This window comes from Sceloporus undulatus, chromosome 2 (assembly GCF_019175285.1).
Source record: "Sceloporus undulatus isolate JIND9_A2432 ecotype Alabama chromosome 2, SceUnd_v1.1, whole genome shotgun sequence".
NCBI classification, from domain to species: domain Eukaryota; kingdom Metazoa; phylum Chordata; class Lepidosauria; order Squamata; family Phrynosomatidae; genus Sceloporus; species Sceloporus undulatus.
The window spans coordinates 289849660-289868381 of record NC_056523.1 but is presented as its reverse complement, the minus strand read 5'-3'; the positions used below and the strand labels follow the sequence as shown (position 1 = coordinate 289868381).

At 40.2% G+C, this 18722-nt stretch overlaps 1 protein-coding gene across 1 annotated transcript in view; it reads left to right on the top strand.

Moving 5' to 3' along the window:
* FAM169A (family with sequence similarity 169 member A) overlaps positions 1-18722 on the top strand; it is a 37287-nt gene that overhangs the window by 10725 nt on the left and 7840 nt on the right. The window contains 7 exon segments of the mRNA XM_042447816.1: positions 7635-7771; positions 8327-8426; positions 10881-10963; positions 13913-14084; positions 16479-16658; positions 17034-17162; positions 17589-17728. Of these exon segments, the coding sequence (XP_042303750.1) occupies positions 7637-7771; positions 8327-8426; positions 10881-10963; positions 13913-14084; positions 16479-16658; positions 17034-17162; positions 17589-17728 (939 nt within the window). The 5' untranslated portion in view covers positions 7635-7636.

Here is an 18722-nt window from a genome sequence, read left to right as displayed (position 1 = left end):
TTAAGAACTTTGATAACCAAGTCCCTAATGGCCTAAAAATGCAAGGTCCCAGGTTACATACGGTAAGCTGCACTAGCTAGGTTCTTGCCTTAATTACTGGCACCTCTTTGGTCATGACATAGTGAGACTTTAAATCAGGGGTGATAATTTTGCAGCTCTCCAGATGTTGATGACCTGTGACTGCCAGCAGCTAAAGCCAGCATAGCCAATAGTGAAAAATGCCAGCAGTTGTAGTCCAACCACAGTTGGAATGCTGTGTGATTCCCATCTTGCTTTAAATATTATTGAAAGCCTAAACAAGGGAGTGGTGCATGTCCTCAACTCTCCCACTGAAATCTTTCATCCCTATCTGTGATCCACCCCCCCCCCCCCCCCACCCCTCCTCATGACGGTGAGAGATAATTTTTTTACTTATGTGCTGCAGTCTGGATTGCATCCTGTGCTGGTCTTGGACCAAGAAGCACAAATGTGTACAGTACATATTTACCAGAATGCTATGTAACAAAATGATGTTGGGTTCTGTTGAAATACATTGTTGATAGTGGGAGTAACCTACAGTGTTTCAAAAATAACTATTCTCATTGATCTTTTTTTCCCCTGTGTGGAATTTGGTCAGTAGTGTGTTGCCTAGGAGATGCGCTCACTGAACCGCATTCATTTTTTTCAGATTTGGTGGGAATTACTGAGTAAACAATGTAGCAACTAGTGTTTGGATATAGAACCACAACTCTCCTATCTTTCCAGAAATATATATAGTCTACTAAAAATTTGAACCAAGATGAGTTGGATTCTGCATTTTGTACATAGGGTCTAAAATACTGAGTCTATTTGCATAATTGGTTAGTTTGCAGCATTTCCTTTGCAGTTATTTCTGCTTTGTATCGTTGGGAGGTGAATGGATTGGAAAGGTCTCTGTGAAGGAGGCACTAGGCAGATTTGGTTTCCTGACAGCCAAACCCATCACAGAGAACTCTGTGATGGGAGGGAGAAGCCTATGGAAGGAGTGTCTGCTGAGAGTTGATTTTGGGGAGTTGACAGTTGGATGAATCAGTGGGGAGTACATTGTTGCCTAAATTGATTGAAGGGTAAAGTCTGATATAATTCAGGCAGAATATAATACGATTGGAGCTAAAATCTAATCTGCACTGCAGAAATAATGCAGTTTGAAACCCCATAACTGTCATGACTGCATCCTATGGAATTCTGGGATTTGTAGATATGGCACCAGAGCTCTCTGACGGAGAAGTCTAAAAATATCACAAAACTACAGATCCCAGAATTATACAGGATGGAGCTATGGCAGTTAAAGCAGTGTCAAGCTGCATTATTTCTGCAGTGTAGGTTAGACCTCAGCACTGGAGCTTGTTAAAGTATTTACTATTCTACAAGATATAATAAGCCACATTAATTCTCGTGTTATTTTGTTAATTCTGACTCAGATTGTCTCCCTTCACCCTGAATAAAAGGGTGGTTATGCTAACAAAAACAACACAAAGCTGACACAAACTTGCCCACATTAAGGGGCCACTAGGACAACCAGAAATCTAATCCAGGAAAGGGGAGAATTGGGAGAACAAGGTCAGGGTGAGTGGCATGATTCCTAGGGGCTGGAATGTTAGGGCCAACACAGACTGTAAAGCCTCCCAGCCATTGAAAAATCTTACTCAGACCTTTCTCCCTGTGGTAGGACTTCAGGAGGCAGGACCTACACAGCTATATCATTGTCACTATAAATGTTGGAAACCAGTATCTTAAGGCTAAGATTGTCAGGGGGCATTCAATGACTGATACCACATATTTATGCTCCCTCCCATTTTGGGTGACAGTCTTTTACATTAATTTATTTAGCTCATGATTTTGTTGACTAGGAGATAGTCCGATCATCAGTCTGATTCACAGAACCTTTATTTTCATTGCATTGCATTTTTCTTCAATATGAGATGATACAACACATTCTGTTACTAGAGGACGTGCTATTTGTAGCATAGTCACTTTGCATGCCTATCAAGAGGGTGGAAGGTCTGTGGAAAATCACGCATGGTCTTCTGGGTCTTAGTACAAAGAACCTTTTAATGCCATTATGTAAGCTTGTGTATTCTGGTGTTTTTTTTCAATGGTGTAATGAAATGCGTGTACAGAACTGACGTACATCTCCTAATTCAATTTTTTAAAAGAAAATTCTCCCCTTTTTTCAGCTTTTTAATTTCAATGTTGCATGAATAACCATAACAATTTAGATAGCTTAAGGCAATGGCACATTTGTTCGGTCGGCCATAATATTCACTGGCCAATCGGGTGGTGATTTCATGAACAGAGCACAGTCCGGAGTGCCTGACAAAGATATGACCTGACAGTTTTACTGTCATGCAATGCATGGAGGCTTAAAGAGGAAGGAAGAAACAGACTCTTAGGCTTCCTAAAAGGAAATGGTGCTGCCAGATCCACTTCTATCTGAAATTTCTGAATGCGACCACAGATAATACAATGCTCTTCTCTCCAGCAGGAGCAGCTACATCTGTTTTATTCACCTTTCTTAATATTTTCTCTTTTCTTACCAAATATATATGTGTATTTTTATACAAACATGCAAGTATAACCGCAGCTGTATGGGGATTTGTGTGCATGTATATACAGAGAGCTTGGAAACGTTTTTCCAGAATCCCACATCTGGCATGGCTAATGGATGTTATTGGAAGAGTTAAATTTCCAAATTCTATGTATATATTTTCCCTCCACTTCATCCTCTTGTAGCATGAATGAAAAAACTCTTGATTTTTTTTTTTGTGTAGAAATTTATGCTAATGTCCAAGGCTTATTACATTGCTTCAAAAGGAAGTTGTCATCAGAAATGCATACCTGTTTAGGATTGCCCAAATCAGTCCTTGCCAGCATGGAGTAAATATCAGTGGTTTTTGGACCAGATCCACAGTTTTGCTTTCTTAAGCTTGCAGTATTTTTTAAAAATAATTTTTCTGTTCTACAGAATAACCAGCAGGTAAGGAAGATCTTTCACTTGTGTTCTTGAAGTGGGAATAGGTTTGGGGGCATTGTGTACACAGATACAAAAGAGATTTATACTGACATCATCCCTGCCCTTCCTGAATGTTTTAGTAATTTAAAAAGCTAGAGTGCAGGTAAGCAGCTGTTGCTGCATATTTTCTGCTTCAGTTCTACTTTATTCTAAAAATGCCAGGAATGATGGCCTCAGCTCCTAGGTCCTAGAGGCTTTTGCTGTTGCCATGGCGGGTAGTTTGCATATCTCATCGTTGTGTAAGCAAGATGGAAACTTCCATTCTACTTGGTTTATATTGGTCCCTCCCTCTTTTTTAAACTTTATAATAATTAGTTTTTGTGGGTTTTTCGTGCTATGTGGCCATGTTCTAGAAGAGTTTCTTCCTGACGTTTCATCTGAAGATGCCAGCCACAGATGCTGGCGAAACGTCAGGAAGAAACTCTTCTAGAACATGGCCACATAGCCCAAAAAACCCACAAAAAACTATGGATGCCGGCCATGAAAGCCTTCGACTTCACTTTATAATAATTGATTGGATTTCTCAGGTATGCTTTAACCTACATGCCTTCAGTTTTTTCAACCTCACCCCTGTATTGTATGACTTGTAGGACATTTCCTCATCCCAAAGAGCATGCCAGTGAATCCCCTCCTAAGGAAGAAATTTCAGTTTCCTCTAAATGAGGCCAGTCTACTGACAATCAGTGCATTTCCCTTCTGCTTTGCTGCATCATGGGTCACTGAAAAATAAGATGAGACAGTTTTTGTTCCAATATGTCAGATAGTTTGGGATAAAAAAATATCCAAATGGCAAAAAAACGACACATAATTTTTTGTCCTAGCTTTTTGACAAATAAACAAAACAGCAACTAATACATGCAAATGCCTGAAATTTGAGGGAATATATTTTGTGGCTGCAGGTGACAGTCCTGAAGAATGATTCCACTGTAGTTCCATTTCTGTGTGGAATATGCAACAAATTATGGCTCTTGGTGACTCAAATATTCCTTTCTAGTGTATAAGGGTTAATAGGTTTGTATAAAGTGAGATTGCAGTTCCTCAGCTGCACCATTGCTTTAATGAGGTGTTATTAGCAAGATCTCAAGGGTGGTTTTGAGAGGCATGCTACAGTTAGATTTCTGCTAAGCAGGATTGGCATTGACTGGCTGTAGAACATTTTGGGAACAAAACTGTTCTAAGCTTTTTGGAAGAGGAGCTGGGTATAAGCATGATAAATAGCATGAAGCTACTAATCTTATTCCAGAGCTTTGTCCAATCACTGGCTTCCAGTGCTATGTGGTACAAATGATTTCCTCCTTAATCCTGCCTTAATTGTCTATGGAAATGGGACTGCATAGGATCTGGATCACTCTTGGCAATTTTATTTGTCACTCATATTGCTGCAAAGACAACAATTGAATTTTCTATTTGCATCTCAGGATGGGAGAAATAGTTGTGAGCTTTGCCAGCTGCTGAGGTATAGTAAAAGTATATTTATGGCTGTTTAAACGAGGCAGTTCTGATTTGTATTGTGTATGTGTACCAGAGCTTGGAAGCTCTGTATTGTGATAATTCATGGAACTTTAAGCTACAGTGCTAATTGTTTAACCAAAGAACAAATTTTCCCCATTTCAGCTGATCATGTGTGGAGATAGATTTTGGTAGACTGCTAGCTGTTACCTTTTGTACATAGACTGAGACCTGTGGATCATTTCCCTCAGCTCTCATATCATTGCTTACAACTTGGGGAACTTGCTCAAATCCAGATAAGGGACACAATTTTAGTACCCCATTGTATATAATAGGACTTGAGCAGCCAAAGATTTTGATATCCATTGAGGGCAGTCCTGGAACCAAACCCCAGCGAGTACCAGGGGCCCACTCTATGTAGGATCGCTTAACAGTTATGAAACATTCTGCTTGCTGTCCTATATGCAGCCTTGTTTAAGCTCATAAGAAGGTGGATCTGTCTTCAACACTTTGAAAATTATAACTGCTCATTTCTGCCTTTTTATAGTGCCATATCTCCCCTCCTGCTTTGAGATGAGGCAACTAGGGATACAGACAGTATTCAAATACAGCTGCATCAGAAGTTTGCATGAAAACATTGCAAGACTGATCAGTTCATTAGTCCCTTCCTTAAAAATTCCTAGCCCTAAATATATATTTTTTTCAATCCTCTGCATGCTTTCATTTTTGTTACATGTTTTCATGGAAATATTTAACATGACTTCGAGACCCCATTTCCAGATAGTAACAGTTAGTAGGGATTTGGTTACATGTTGTTGTTGTTCTTAATATATCTGAACCTTTCCCAGCCAACTCTAACTTTTGGTGGAGGAAATGTTTCTACATGCTATGACCACAGCTAACATATTTACCCATAGATTACATGTTAGTACCTCTTTAACAGTACTAACTTTGCAGTAAATGATTAGAGCTATAACATGTGCAATTTCGGTATATTTTGCTGAATCTTCAAAGACGAAAGCACTTAAATTGAAGCCCTAATCTTAGTTTCACTTTGTAGGGCCTTATTTCCAAATATTAAATAAATAAATATAATTAAACTTCCCTTTTCCACCCTTTAGAAATAGCAGAAGAGATTGGAAATGGAGATAAATTGTATTTATCTGTATATCCTCTCCTAATTTACTAGGCAATGTTCAAGATCATGGGGGTTACCCAGTTAAAATTTTTTCCACTGGTAGAATGGTTTCCCCCCACCCTCATGTGCTCAGAATCTGCTCCAGAGGGTTAGGAAGCAAACCAGGGCAGTGTGTGTGTGTGTAGATTGGAAGTCTGCTCAAGTGATGTTTGATTTTGCCTTGTATATCAGAGAGACACACCATGGTGTAGTGGTTTCCTCATTGGACTGTGACTCTGGAGACCAGGGTTTGAATCCTTTTGATGAAACTGGTCTGAAAATTCCAGAGTGTCAGCTGTGTTAGTGTGTTTACAGCAAAACACACATCTTTTTTTATTCCGTCACCAGCATTTTTTCCCTTTCAATACATTTATTTAGGATTGCTCCCATGGAATGCCTTGTGCAAAAGTGTATAGATGCTAGCTTGTATGCATATGTTTTAATTCACCAAATATTTGTATTAGAAAAGACCATGCCCCCCCCCATGAAAATAAAAAAGTGGGGGAAAGTTGGCAATGGTTAGTTGGTAATTATTCCGATCTGAGCTGTACAGCATTGCAGTGCTACTAGCTCACAGGTTTTTGTTTAATTTATAATCCTACTGTTTAGCATTTTGCTGTCAGAATGGAAACCCTTATTCATGTCTCCAGCAGCGTCCAACCATCCTAGCTTACTGGCTTCAGCTGTGCATGAATTTAATACTACTTTCTGATAACAAAGCTCCACCTACATAGGAAGGCTTTCCTGCCACTTTATGCGTGGGACTTCTAAAGCATCAAAATGACTGGGTGTATGCACATGCGTCATACCCATCCAACATTTCATAGATGAAAAGTGAAACACGTGTGACCAAGCTTGTAAGACATGTGTGATCAAGATGGTAATAATGAGGAACAAAAAGATGCTGCACCATTTTGCTTTTCTCTAAAGTGATCAGATTCTGTCTGATCTTGGAAGCTAAGCAGGGTTAGTTCTGGTTAGTAACTAGGTGAGACCAAATACCAAGTGCTGCAGCTATAGGCTATATTTCACAGGAAGGAACTGGCAACACTTGAGTATTGCTTGCCTAAGAAAACCCTATGAAATTCATAACAAGCAACTTGAAGACACACACACAGGGAAGGTCAGGCTTATGCTGACTCCTTTCCAATCCCCCTCCCCCATTAACTGAGTTGAGACTACTTTTGTACTTTGAACTCACTTTGCACAGGGATGTAGCCGGGGGGGGGGTTCTGGGGGGTCCGGACCCCCCCTTCCATTAGAAAAATGAATGGTGTGTGCTGCTGCGCCGCCGCACTCAAGCCCCATTATAATGGTGGCACTTAGTCTGGACCCCCCCCCTTCCTAAAATCCTAGCTACGTCCCTGCTTTGCAGCAACTGGTATAACCTAAGGGCAAAGGGGGGGAAAGTGGGAAGAGGAGAGAAAAACTGGAGCTTTTAAAATCAGCTGAAAAAGAAAGGGCACGAACAGACAGGCCAAGATAAAGCTGCTTCGAGTCACTTTGGAGGTATACTGTTTAAATGATGCATGCGCTCTAAGAGGCCGGAAGCCACACCAAAGCTCCACTCCAGTCCTAAGGAAAAGTATGAGGAATGCTTGTTTTTGTTGGGGATATGTAAACAATACAGTGTGGTGTAGTGGTCAGAGTGTTGTGTTGGGATCCGGGAGGTTTGGGTTGTGGTCTCCACTAATCCTTGAAATTCACTGAGTAGGCATGTGTTGCTTGTATTCTGCCTGACCTATCTTAAAGGATGGTGTTACTACAATGAAGTGCGGAGGAGACAAGGCATGTATACTGCCTTGATCCCATTGGGAGAATGGCAGCATATAATTGGAACTAAGAAATCAATAAACAATTAATATATTCAGACATTTTCTAAGTTCTGCACTGAGCAGATACTCCTGAAGGTGTGCTTTTAAAAATAATAATTTGTGTGCCTGCAGCAGTAACCCTATGTGTGATTTCCCCTCAAAGGGATGGCCTTCCCTGTGGACCTCCTGGATAACTACAGTCATGAAGATCTGGAGAGTTCTGGAGAAGATTATCTTTCTGATCTTAGGTGTGGAGATCCAGAAAATCCAGCTTTCCTGTCTCTTGGCAGTAATGTCAAAGTAAGACTTGGCAATGAAATTGGGTTTCTTTTATGTTCCTGTTCACAATGCAACTTATACAATTTAATATGAATTTCTCTTCCCCAAAGCCTTTTACTTTCCTGCATGCTGTTGATAGGGAGGGTATATACTGAGCTTGAAAAAGTAACCTTTTTTTCCTGCAGCTCTCCCTATTTTCCAGCAAGCATGGGCACTGGCTATGTTGGCTGTAAGATTCAGTGGATTGTAGTCCAGAAAAGTAATGTTAACAATCTCACGTTACACTTCCTAGGGAGAAAAAAACAACAGCACAGAAGAGTTCTTTTGTTTCTGTCACAGCAATAAACAGTTAAGCCTTCATTCCTAGATCCAACCTTCAGTCCTTGATGAATTGATAAGTTCGTACACAGTAAAACAAAAGGAAGGCCTGTTGTGTGTGTTTTACCTTTGAATACTCTAGTTAAATAAATGAGTGTATTGTCTCTTTGTTGCATATTTAAATGTGTTCTGTGCTAGCAATTTATAACCGCATCAGCAACAACTAAAAGATGTCATTGAAATTTTTCCCCCTCCCAGATTCCAATTTGTTTATCAACGGTAGGCTTCGTTCCCATTTATGGTGGAGAGGAAAGGCACAAAGTCCTTGCGTTGTTTGCACCAGAGGATTCACTTGCAGGTTTTGCTTACATCTTAATTTCAGTGTTGTCGTGTTTTGTTCCAAGTTGTTATTTTTCTCTGCTTGTATTGTTTCTGGCCCTTAACCCAAAGATCTGAAATCATTGGGCTTTAAGAATCGTGATAGATGGGAATGAAACTAAATTGAGTTCACAAAGATCAGTGGCTAGGAGAAAGCTTTTCCTAGTCTGAGCTATAATTTTGGATTCACTGGGCAAAAGATTACTAGTCCAGTACTTCCCAAGCTCTCTGATGTGAGGAACTGAAAATTCGTTTTTTTTTGTGTGCCTGGGATAGGTACCATAACTGTGTCCATTGTTGTTGTGTGTCTTTAAGTCATTTCTGACTTCATGGCAGCCCTAAGGGGCTTTCTTAGCAAGATTTGTTCAGAAGGGTTTACCCTTGCCTTCCTCTGAGCTTGAGAGAGTGTGAATTGTCCAAGGTCACCATCTGGATTTTCATGGCTGAGTGTGGATTCAGACCCTGGTCTCCAGCGTCGTACTCCAGTGCTCAAACCACTACACATACTGGCTGTCAATATCTACAATTATTTTTTTCTTTCCTGAAAACTCAGGAACTGACACTAATGTGCAGTCTACCACTTTGAGTAGCAATGTACTAGTCCACTATTGCATGGGTGGCTTTGTGAGCTGCTATGGATGATATAGGCCTGTTACAGACAGGCCAAAATAAAGCTGCTTCGAGTCACTTTGGAGTATGGTATTTCAAATGATGCATGCATCCTACGAGTCTGGAAGCTGCAGCAACGCTGCACTCCAGTCCTAGGATTATTCTTTAGGATTATTATTCTGGACTGGAGGTGGCTTTGGTGTGGCTTTTGGACCTTAGGATGCATGCATCATTGAAATATCATACCTCCAAAGTGACTCGAAGCAGCTTTATTTTGGCCGGTCTGTAACAGGCCATAATTCCCATTTATTATATGGCGTTTTCCTTGGCAGCTGGATGATACAGTACTGCCATGTCTTTCCCCCAAATTCTGGAAAGTGGAGGAGTTTCCCATTAATGGGAACAACAAGACAGTGGTCTGGTTTAGCTATAACAGCAAACCACATGATTGTAATAAACATGAGTCTTGTGTTTATACATTCCCCTTACTTACATGAGAGGAGTAGATCTAAAGCAGTAGGCAACCTTTTTGAGCCGGGGGCTGGGTTGCTGTCCCTCAGACAACGGGGGGGCCAAGCCCAAAAAATAAAAATTAAATAATTAAAAAAATGTATTAAATAAATAAACCGGGACAAAGTAGGACAAAATTTTCAAATGGAGGACACTTTTTTAAAATGGAGGACACACCAAAAAAATTGCTGATTTTTATTTTTTTAATTATAAATGCATGTTTTGGAGGCTTCTATAGACAATTGCCCCCCTTGCCTGCCGCTTGCCCCCCCTTGCCCGCCTCCCCTGATAGGCCAAAGGCCCACGCCCTCACGCGAGAGGCCAATCCGGCGGCAATGGCGGCAGGACGGGCGGGGGCCTCCCAAGGCCTTGCCGGGCCAACATCCGGCTCGCGGGCCGCAGGTTGCCTACCCCTGATCTAAAGTTTTAGTTCCTGGGGTTGTGAACCATAGTGCCATTCCCAGGTTTAGATGAAGTGGAAAGGTTGTAGTTTAGAAAGAATTGAAGCTTTAAACCTGTTTCCTTGTGGCATAGCAAGGGTGGGGATGTGGAGAGGGGCAAATGCGAACTCCGGGCAGTTCACATACCATAGTTGGTTGTTTCTCCAAACTAGAGTCACATTGCAGTGCAATTGTGAAGGCCAATCAGCTGCCCCTAACCCCACATTGCTCCCCAGCTGACCGTTTTCTGGTCCATGCTTTCCCAAGTACCTTCATGAGTTTATGAGGGTGGTGAGTAGGGAAAGGGTATTTTACGTTGTGTCCCTTCACACATTTGAACATTCACTCCACAGATGCCTACCTGGCCCCAACATTATCACTTTTTCAGTACGAGAATGATGATTATCTTTTTCAAACATTTTAGAGGAAGTTATTGGCCATTTAAAAAATATAGCCTTAGACAAATTGATTATGCCTGTAATTGTTTTTTGAGGTGGAGGAGTGTGGCTTTATGTAAATGCAGTTTTTATTGTCATTAACTTTTGTATATTTTAGTGTAAGACTTCTTTTGTGTGTTCCATGTAGAATTAATTAATAGTTTTAAAAAAGGATTAATGTGGAAATTTGAGCTATGGGTGGTCACTAAAATCTGGCTTCTGCTTAAGAACATTGACTGCCTCACTGCTTCTAAGAAAGTAGTTTAAATTTGTGACTGCATATCTGGCAAAAATTGATTTTGCAGTTTTGCATAAAGTATCACTTATATTAGCACAAAGAGTGGATTACTTGTTTCTCTGCTTTTGACATCAAGAAAATTAATTTTTTTAAAAAAATTAACCCCCCCCCCATTTCATAATCTTTTTTTCTCATTCAAGCTGTTGCTCTATTCCTTGCTGATCAGTGGTGGACCATAGAGATATTTTGAGAACACTGCTCCTCTAGAGAAGGACTTCTACGGGTACGTGTGTTGTTACATTTAAATACATTTGAGTGCTGTTTTTAGACTTCGTAGATCAATTAACTTCAATAGAGGAGATGTGAAATGTATTCAGAATGTGAATAGCTCAGATTTACTTGTAATAGAATTGTGTCTGTTGTTCATGTGGGCTGTTTGTTTGAGCTGTGTTCATGCTACAAATAATCAGCAAGCAGTTGACTCTACTAAAAAGCATATAAACAATTCAAATTCAAGATGGCCTACTGATGATTCACGATGCAGTGAGGTCATCTTCCTCCTTGGTGTATTCCTGTCATTTGTGCTATTTCTTATTTTGAGTTTCTCAAGGAATCAATGAAATGCTCATTATACAAATTATGACTCATGCGAGTTCTGGTTGTTCTGTGTGCTCCAAGTCATTTTTGCTCATCCACAGGATCACCATGAGTTGAGGTTAACTTGAGGGCATATACAACAGCAACAGAAGTGAAGTATCATAGGGTTTTTCTTGGCAAGTTTCTTCAGAGGGGCTTGCCATTGCCATCCTCAGAGGCAAGAGTGTGTGACTTGCCCAAGGTTACCAAGTGGGTTTACGCTGAGCAGGGAATCAAATTCTGATCTCCAGGGCTATAGTCCAACACTCAGACCACTACATCAGCCGGTGGGAACCTTAATATTTGCGAGTACCTTTATGGTTTGGATCTTTATGGTTTCTGTTGGTTAACTGAGCCCGTTTGAAACTGTGGTTGGTTTGCAGTAAAATTGAATTAGATCCTGTGTTCTCAGAACCCTATTTTGTCTTCACTGGTCTATGTCTTGTCAGTTGGTCCTGAGGTCCTGGCTTTGTGGGTGCTTCTTGTGTGTATTTAGATTAAGGCTAATTGGCTTCCTTATCTCTGTTTGACAGCAGTCCCCCTCCGTTTTCATGGACTTGAAATCTGTGGTTTTGATTATTTGTGGAGGGGTGGCCTCCATTAAAGTTAATGGCGCGCACGGTCCTCAAGCTTATAGGTCTTGAGTATCTGTGGATTCCAAATTCGCAGGGGGATCCCCCCGTGAATTCAGAGGGAGGATGTATAACAGTCTGTGCCTCGGGTTACGAAATTAATTCGTAACGCGGCCGCTATTCGTAACCCTAAAAGCCTCGTAGCCGAATTGCCCATCGCGCTAATGGGGAAAAGCCGCGATTCCGTGTCGAAAAAGCGACAAAAAAGAAAAAGCCACCAAAAAGTTTTTTCGTAACCCGAAAAAACATTCGTAATCCGAAACAATAATTCCTATGGGATTTTTTTCCGTATCCCGAAAATTTCGTAACTGGGTATTTCGTATCCCGAGGTACCACTGTATTCTCACGGTTCCCATATATTCTATTCCTAATTCTCTACCCTTGAAAAATAATCTTCACCCTTCTTACAGTTTAGGTTTTGCATGTGTGCGTGTGTGCGCATGCATGTGCAATCACATTATTAAGTACAAGGTGTTGGTTATCACCTTTAAAGCCTTACATGGCTTGGGTCCAAACTATCTAAGGGATCGCCTGCTTCCATATAATCCGCCCCTTACCCTCAGGTCCTCTGGGAGGAATTTATTACAGCCCTTAAAGACCAGGTTGACGGTGACCTCCCAGAGGACATTCTCTGCAGCCGCTCCGAACTTATGGACTGGCCTGCCGGACGAGATCTGTCAAATCACCGATCTAGAGCTTTAAAAAGGCCATTAAGACGGATCTCTTCCGGCAAGCCTTCCCGGAATAAATGCTCGGCCACAAATAAGACTTCCCGTCCAGTGAACTCTGCCCATGATGATTTTCATTTAGCTTAGTCGGTTTTAATATGTAGTTTTTAATCTTACATTGTTTAACCTTGTTTTAAGGGAGGGCATTATGTATATATGGCTGTATTTTAACCTGTTGTAAGCCGCTTTGATTGCCTGGCAAAAAGCAGGATAGAAGTAAAAATTTTATTTATTTATTTATTTTATTTATTTTGTTCTTGATTCAGCTCCTAAATGCTTGTTTTTGGATACTGAACATTAGTTTTGGGGATGAGATTCATAGGAATAGAGGATGCAGGCTTTAGTCTTTTTTGCGTTGGAGTCCAGTGACATCCTGTAAGGATTTGGCCAAATTAGACAGAAAGGATGGAGACAATCTATCTAGGAGAATTGTTGTTTGATTCTGGTGCTTTTGGCTTTACTCTGGGTTACAGCCATCAACAACTAGTATGTCTTTAATAATATATAGGCTAGGCTCCCTTTCACCTGGAGTTGGACTCATGGCAGCTCACAAAAAGAATCAATTAAAAATAAAAAATAATTAAAAATTATCACATTCAAACAGTATTCAATAATTTTAAAGGTATACAAAAGTTAAAAAACAAAGCACCCCTTAGAAACCTCTCCTGAGCAATATACATGAAATATTTGTGTAAATAAAAAAAGGTCTTTGTTGGTGAAAGGAGAGCAGGGAAGGGACCAGCCTAGCACAGAGCAGGGGAGCAGCCACTGAGAAGGCTCTTTCTCTTAATCTTATATATCCGCACCAAGCAAGCCCATGATGGTAGCAGCACCAAGAGAAAGTCCTCACCTGTGGATCGTGAAACTGGCAGGTTCATATCGAGAGATATAGGGCCGGTGTAGATGGGTGCTTTGTGGAGCCCTGGGGCCAAAATTAGGGATAGATAGGGCTGGCCGTCCAGATGCACCCAGCCCTACTATTGTGTGTGGTGCAGTGTGCAGATGCCTATCAGCAGAAGTGGCATCATAGGGCTGCATTGCAGCCTTTACGACGCCGCAAAAAAGGAGCTGCCTAGAGCACTCCTTTCCCAAAACAAAAGTTAGAAGGATTAAACCACTTCAAATCAGTTCATAGTGTTTCTCTAGAATGTTGTAATGTTTAATGTTACATGTACTACCATGTATATCTTCTGTGTTTGATTGATTTGGTCATATTCTCTTTTGTGTTTTATATAGGTAAAGTCTATTGGGGAGAGAGTGGTTCTTTACGTGCTAAACAGAATAATTTATCGCAAACAAGAGATTGAGAAAAATGAATTTCCCTTCCTTTGTCATGGTAGCCATGATTATGCAAAGATTCTATGGAAGAAAGGAGAGGCGATTGGCTTTTATTCTGTTAAGCTCCCAGGTAAGACCATGCTTTAAAATAAAACTACAAATAGTCATTTTGATGCAAGACAGACAGAAACAAATCCATCTTTTTAGATCACTGGACAAAAACTATAGCCATAATGGTGAATTGTAATTATTTATATCACATCTTTTCCCCAATTGGGACTCAAGGCAGTTTGCAATTCTCTAAAAAGACACAATATACCAGCGGAAAACTTCATAGACCTGGGACAATTACTAAGGAAGGTCAAGGGAGAAAGTGCAAAAGCAGGTTTACTGCTGAACATGAACAAAATAAAAATAATGTCCACAGAGGATCTACAGAAATTCAACCTAGGTAATGAGGAAATTGAAATAATTAAAGATTTCATGTACCTGGGATCAAACAGGGATCAGAACAGAGACTGCAAACAAGAAATAAGAAGACTAGGAATGGGAAAGACAGCCATGAAAACTATACTAAAATTAGAATTGTCTAAGCCATTGTATTCCCTGTCACCATGTACAGTTGCAAGAGCTGGACAGCGGAGAAAGCTCGCAGAAAGAAAATAAACTCATTTGAGCTGTGGTGCTGGAGAAGTTTTTTTTAAAACAACAACAACAACAACAGTAGTATTTACATCACTTGCAGGCATATAATAGAGACTATAGTGAATTTGTCACAGTTCTCGCTTTGGACTTGGAATTAATTTCTTAGGAAATGGGTTGCCAGGAGCAACAAATTATAGGGCCTTGATGACAGTTGGAAACTTGATATTTGGCCAGATGGACCTCTTCTTTGCTTTTACTTGCCAATTCTTGAGGGAAAACAGCAAGCAGGTGGCAAAGTGGGATGGAAGGGAAGTTGATATCCTGGTCTTTTTGAATGAGGATACATTTCAAAGTAAATGTATTACTTACAGTTGATGTTGGGGATTTTAAATCTGTTTTTAAATTATACCCTCTCATTGGTGGTTTTTACAAAATTATCTCCAGGAAATTTAAAATGCAAGCAAGATTGTGTTCTGTTTTGTTTGTTGCCATAAAAAACTGGGTCTGGTGAGGATAAGGCACCATAGTACTGTATATAATCGTGTATAGGTTGACCTCGTGTATAAGTCAAGGGTAGGTTTTGGGGCCAAAATTCTGGATTTTTATATGACCTGTGGGTAAGTTAAGAGTAAGTTAAGGGCATGTGACCGTGGATATAAAGGATGTTCTGCTCCCTCTTCTTATGTCTTCCCAGCCTGGCTGTCCCCTCCAGAGGCAATTGGGCTGAGAAGAGGCTTGGGGAATGAACAATCACTCTCCCTGCCATCTTGTTACCGTATTGATTTATGTATAAGTTGACCCAGTTTTTTGGGTCAATTTTGTAGTATTTTTTTTTTACTTTTACATGAGTATAGACGTAGGTCATTTTGCATACCATCTGTTCAAAGTTTGACATCTCTACTTACAGTATATCTGCCACCTGAGATGTTCTGAAGCAGTGGTGGCAACGTGTGGCCCAAAGGTGTGTCTGTGGGCTTTAAACCTTCTAGGCTACTTGAACCACCATCCTTTTTCTGCCTCCCCCCAAAAAAGTGGAAATCTCTAGGAGCAGCAACTCACTCTTTCAATATAGCATTGTTTAATATTAAAGATATAATCATTTTTCTAAATCAGAAGTGGGATTCTGGCCATTCTGTGTTTTTTCTTGTTTTTTGGCAGTCTGTGCAGGTCCTGGCAGACTCAAGGGGCAGAATATTGCTCCCCACTCCTGCTACAGTTCCTCATCTCTGCTCTAGGAATATTTTTCTTTAAAATAAGGCACATCCAGCCCTCCTCCCAACCATGTTATTTTACACCCATCATTCTGGATACATGTGGTGGTGATGATGTGGCCTACATAGGTCCCTGGAGCTTGTATCCAGTTATTAGTCCCTCACTAGAGTAGACCTGCTAAACGAAACTGTTGACATAAGTGTTGGCATACATTCAGTGACAGATTTAGTTGGTCTGCTTTAGTTGGGACTAGTAGTTGGATTTAGGCCAGGATGCTTATGGGAGGAGTAAAAAGGGGAATGTTGGTTCTTGCCAGGGTTAACTAATGCAGAATTTATATCTAATTTGAACCCAAAAGGCAAAGGAAAAGAATGAGTAAACTAAAGCACTATTGCCTTTGTAGCAGTGAAAGGCATGTTAGATCACTTTTATATAAATCCTGTTGGCTTGATGAATTGACTCTAGTTAGAACTAACAATTGGATTTATTTTATACGTTTCAAAATCTTGAGTGATCCAGTCCATAATTGTAGAAACTATAATAATGGTTCTGAAATACATGAACAGCAAAGTAAATGATATGTTTAGTCTTCTTTTAGGAAACACCATTGGCACATAAGTATAAATCCTTCCAGGAATGCTAATCAGAGCTGCTGTTATAATTGCAGGAAGCATATGTAGTGCCTTTCTTACCCAGAGCTACCAGCTTCCAGTCCTGGACACAATGTTTGTGAGAAAGAAACATCGAGAAAAAGACTTTGGGCTACTGATGCTGGAAGATTTTGTAGATTCTTTCACAGAAGATGCATTGGGCCTCCGGTTCCCACTCACATCTTTCATGCATGCTGGTATGTATAGTGGCACCAGAGCTGCTATATCTATATCATTCTATATATCATACTATATCTATATCATACCTATATCATTTGTAATGGTAGCAATAAAAGAAAGGTAAGAGTGAATATACACACACATGTGATATATCTTACACAAAATAGTAAATGTCTATGCAACTTTTATAGGAAGGAATTTATTTCACCAGTTTCTTAGATTCTCTCTAAATTTAAAATATGTGCCTTTTGGATAAAGGCATGAAGTATGTTTTGGAAAACAAAAGAGGAAAGAAAACAAAAGATAGCTATCTCTTGAATAAGCCTCTTTTCTTTGTATCGATGTTATACACATGCTGAACTTGTTTCTTTTTTGCTTCATATTTTTTCTAGCTTGCCAGAAATACTTTGAAAGGTACCCTGGGGATCATGACCTTCTGTGGGAAGTTGAAGGAATAGGTCATTGGCACCAGAGAACACCTATAGCTAGCATATTGCAGAGAGAAACTTTAAAATACAAAGGTATGATGGCTCAGCAGATAGATCAGAATTTTTCGCTGATCTCCATATGATTTACAGTGCAACGATCAAGATTTCTGATTTCCAGTTGTCTAAGATAAGCAACAAGAGGCCTCACTTTGCTCCTGAATTAGGCTGCTGAATTAAACTCAAACTGCTACACCATCCTGACTATGAATTAGGCTGTTGAAATCAAGAAAGCTTGGAGAGAAAGTAGCATGTTAGTGTGTGAAATGGCTTGTGTATGAGAACTCCTTTCCTGTTGGGAAAGCTCTATTTTTTTCCTGGTGGTCCTTCATGCAAGTACTAATGAGGTCCTACCTGGCTTAGCTTTTGAAAACAGATACAGTGTATTCAGGCCAGTATGATTGCTGATTGGAGAAATGTTTTTTAAAAAGTATTAACTCTTCTGAACTTTGTAATAAACAGAGGGCTCACTGAAAGAAAGTCATATTTCCCAGAAGGAGGATGGATTTCTGCAGACTGCCGTGGACCACAGCTTAGCAGATCAGCAAACAGCTGAACCCAGTGAAACACTTCAAAGTGTAGGTACACAAGCTGCTAGCACTGTGTTATTTTAGAATGCTTTGTTTTTTTTTTAAAGTTTCATGTCACTTTTAAACTTCTGGGGGCCGTTGTATTAAAAATAATTTTTTCTCGAGTTTATTCTCTCACCCTTTAGGTGGTATCTTCAGGGGTGGGCAACAGCCAAGGTTATGACCATGTTTGCCTCTGCAGCCACTGGTAGATTGCACAGGAATAAAGAATCACTCTTGCTTGGCGGCTTGGCTTATTTTATAGATGTACATGTGTGTATGGGTGCATGCATATGTGTTAGAGGGTAGAGAGGGCAAAACCACTTCATTTTTGTACTATTTTGTATGTTTGGGGGGGGGTAGTAGTAAAAAATCACCCTGTTTAGGGAAAAAATAATAAATAATAATAAAAACTTTATTTTTATACTGCTTTTTCCGCAGATCAATAGAAGGGTTTAGCAGTTTCACAGTTTCTCAAAAAAAATGATGCAGAAGTATAACAACATGTAACACAATAATCATAAATAGGCATTGCAATTCAATAAACATTTTTAAAATCTACATACAAAACAGCAAGATACAAATCTATCAGTCAGATCCTAAAATGAACTTTCGATCAGGGAATAGCATTCTACAGGGGTCAGGAGGGTATGCAACCAAAATAAAGAGTCTTCAATGGCCTTCTTAAAGGCATCCAAGGTGGAATAGAGCCGGATTTCGTCTGGAAGTTTATTCCAGAGGGTCCGAGCGTGTCGACGAAATGTCCTTTGGTGAGTTGTTGTCGTCTCCACCCGAGGCACTCTAAAAAATATTTCCCTGTTGTTCTGAGAGTGCAGGGGTGGATTGTGGGGGGGAGAGGCGCTCCCTCAAGTGAACTCGGGCCCAAGCCATGTAGGGCTTAGGGTGGAATAACCAACACTTTGTATTGAGCCTGGGACAAGGTTGTCCATATTTTACTTAACCCTATCTGTAACCAATGATATAGTATGTCTTTTACTCCAAAGTCTCAAGTTCTTGCAAGATACTT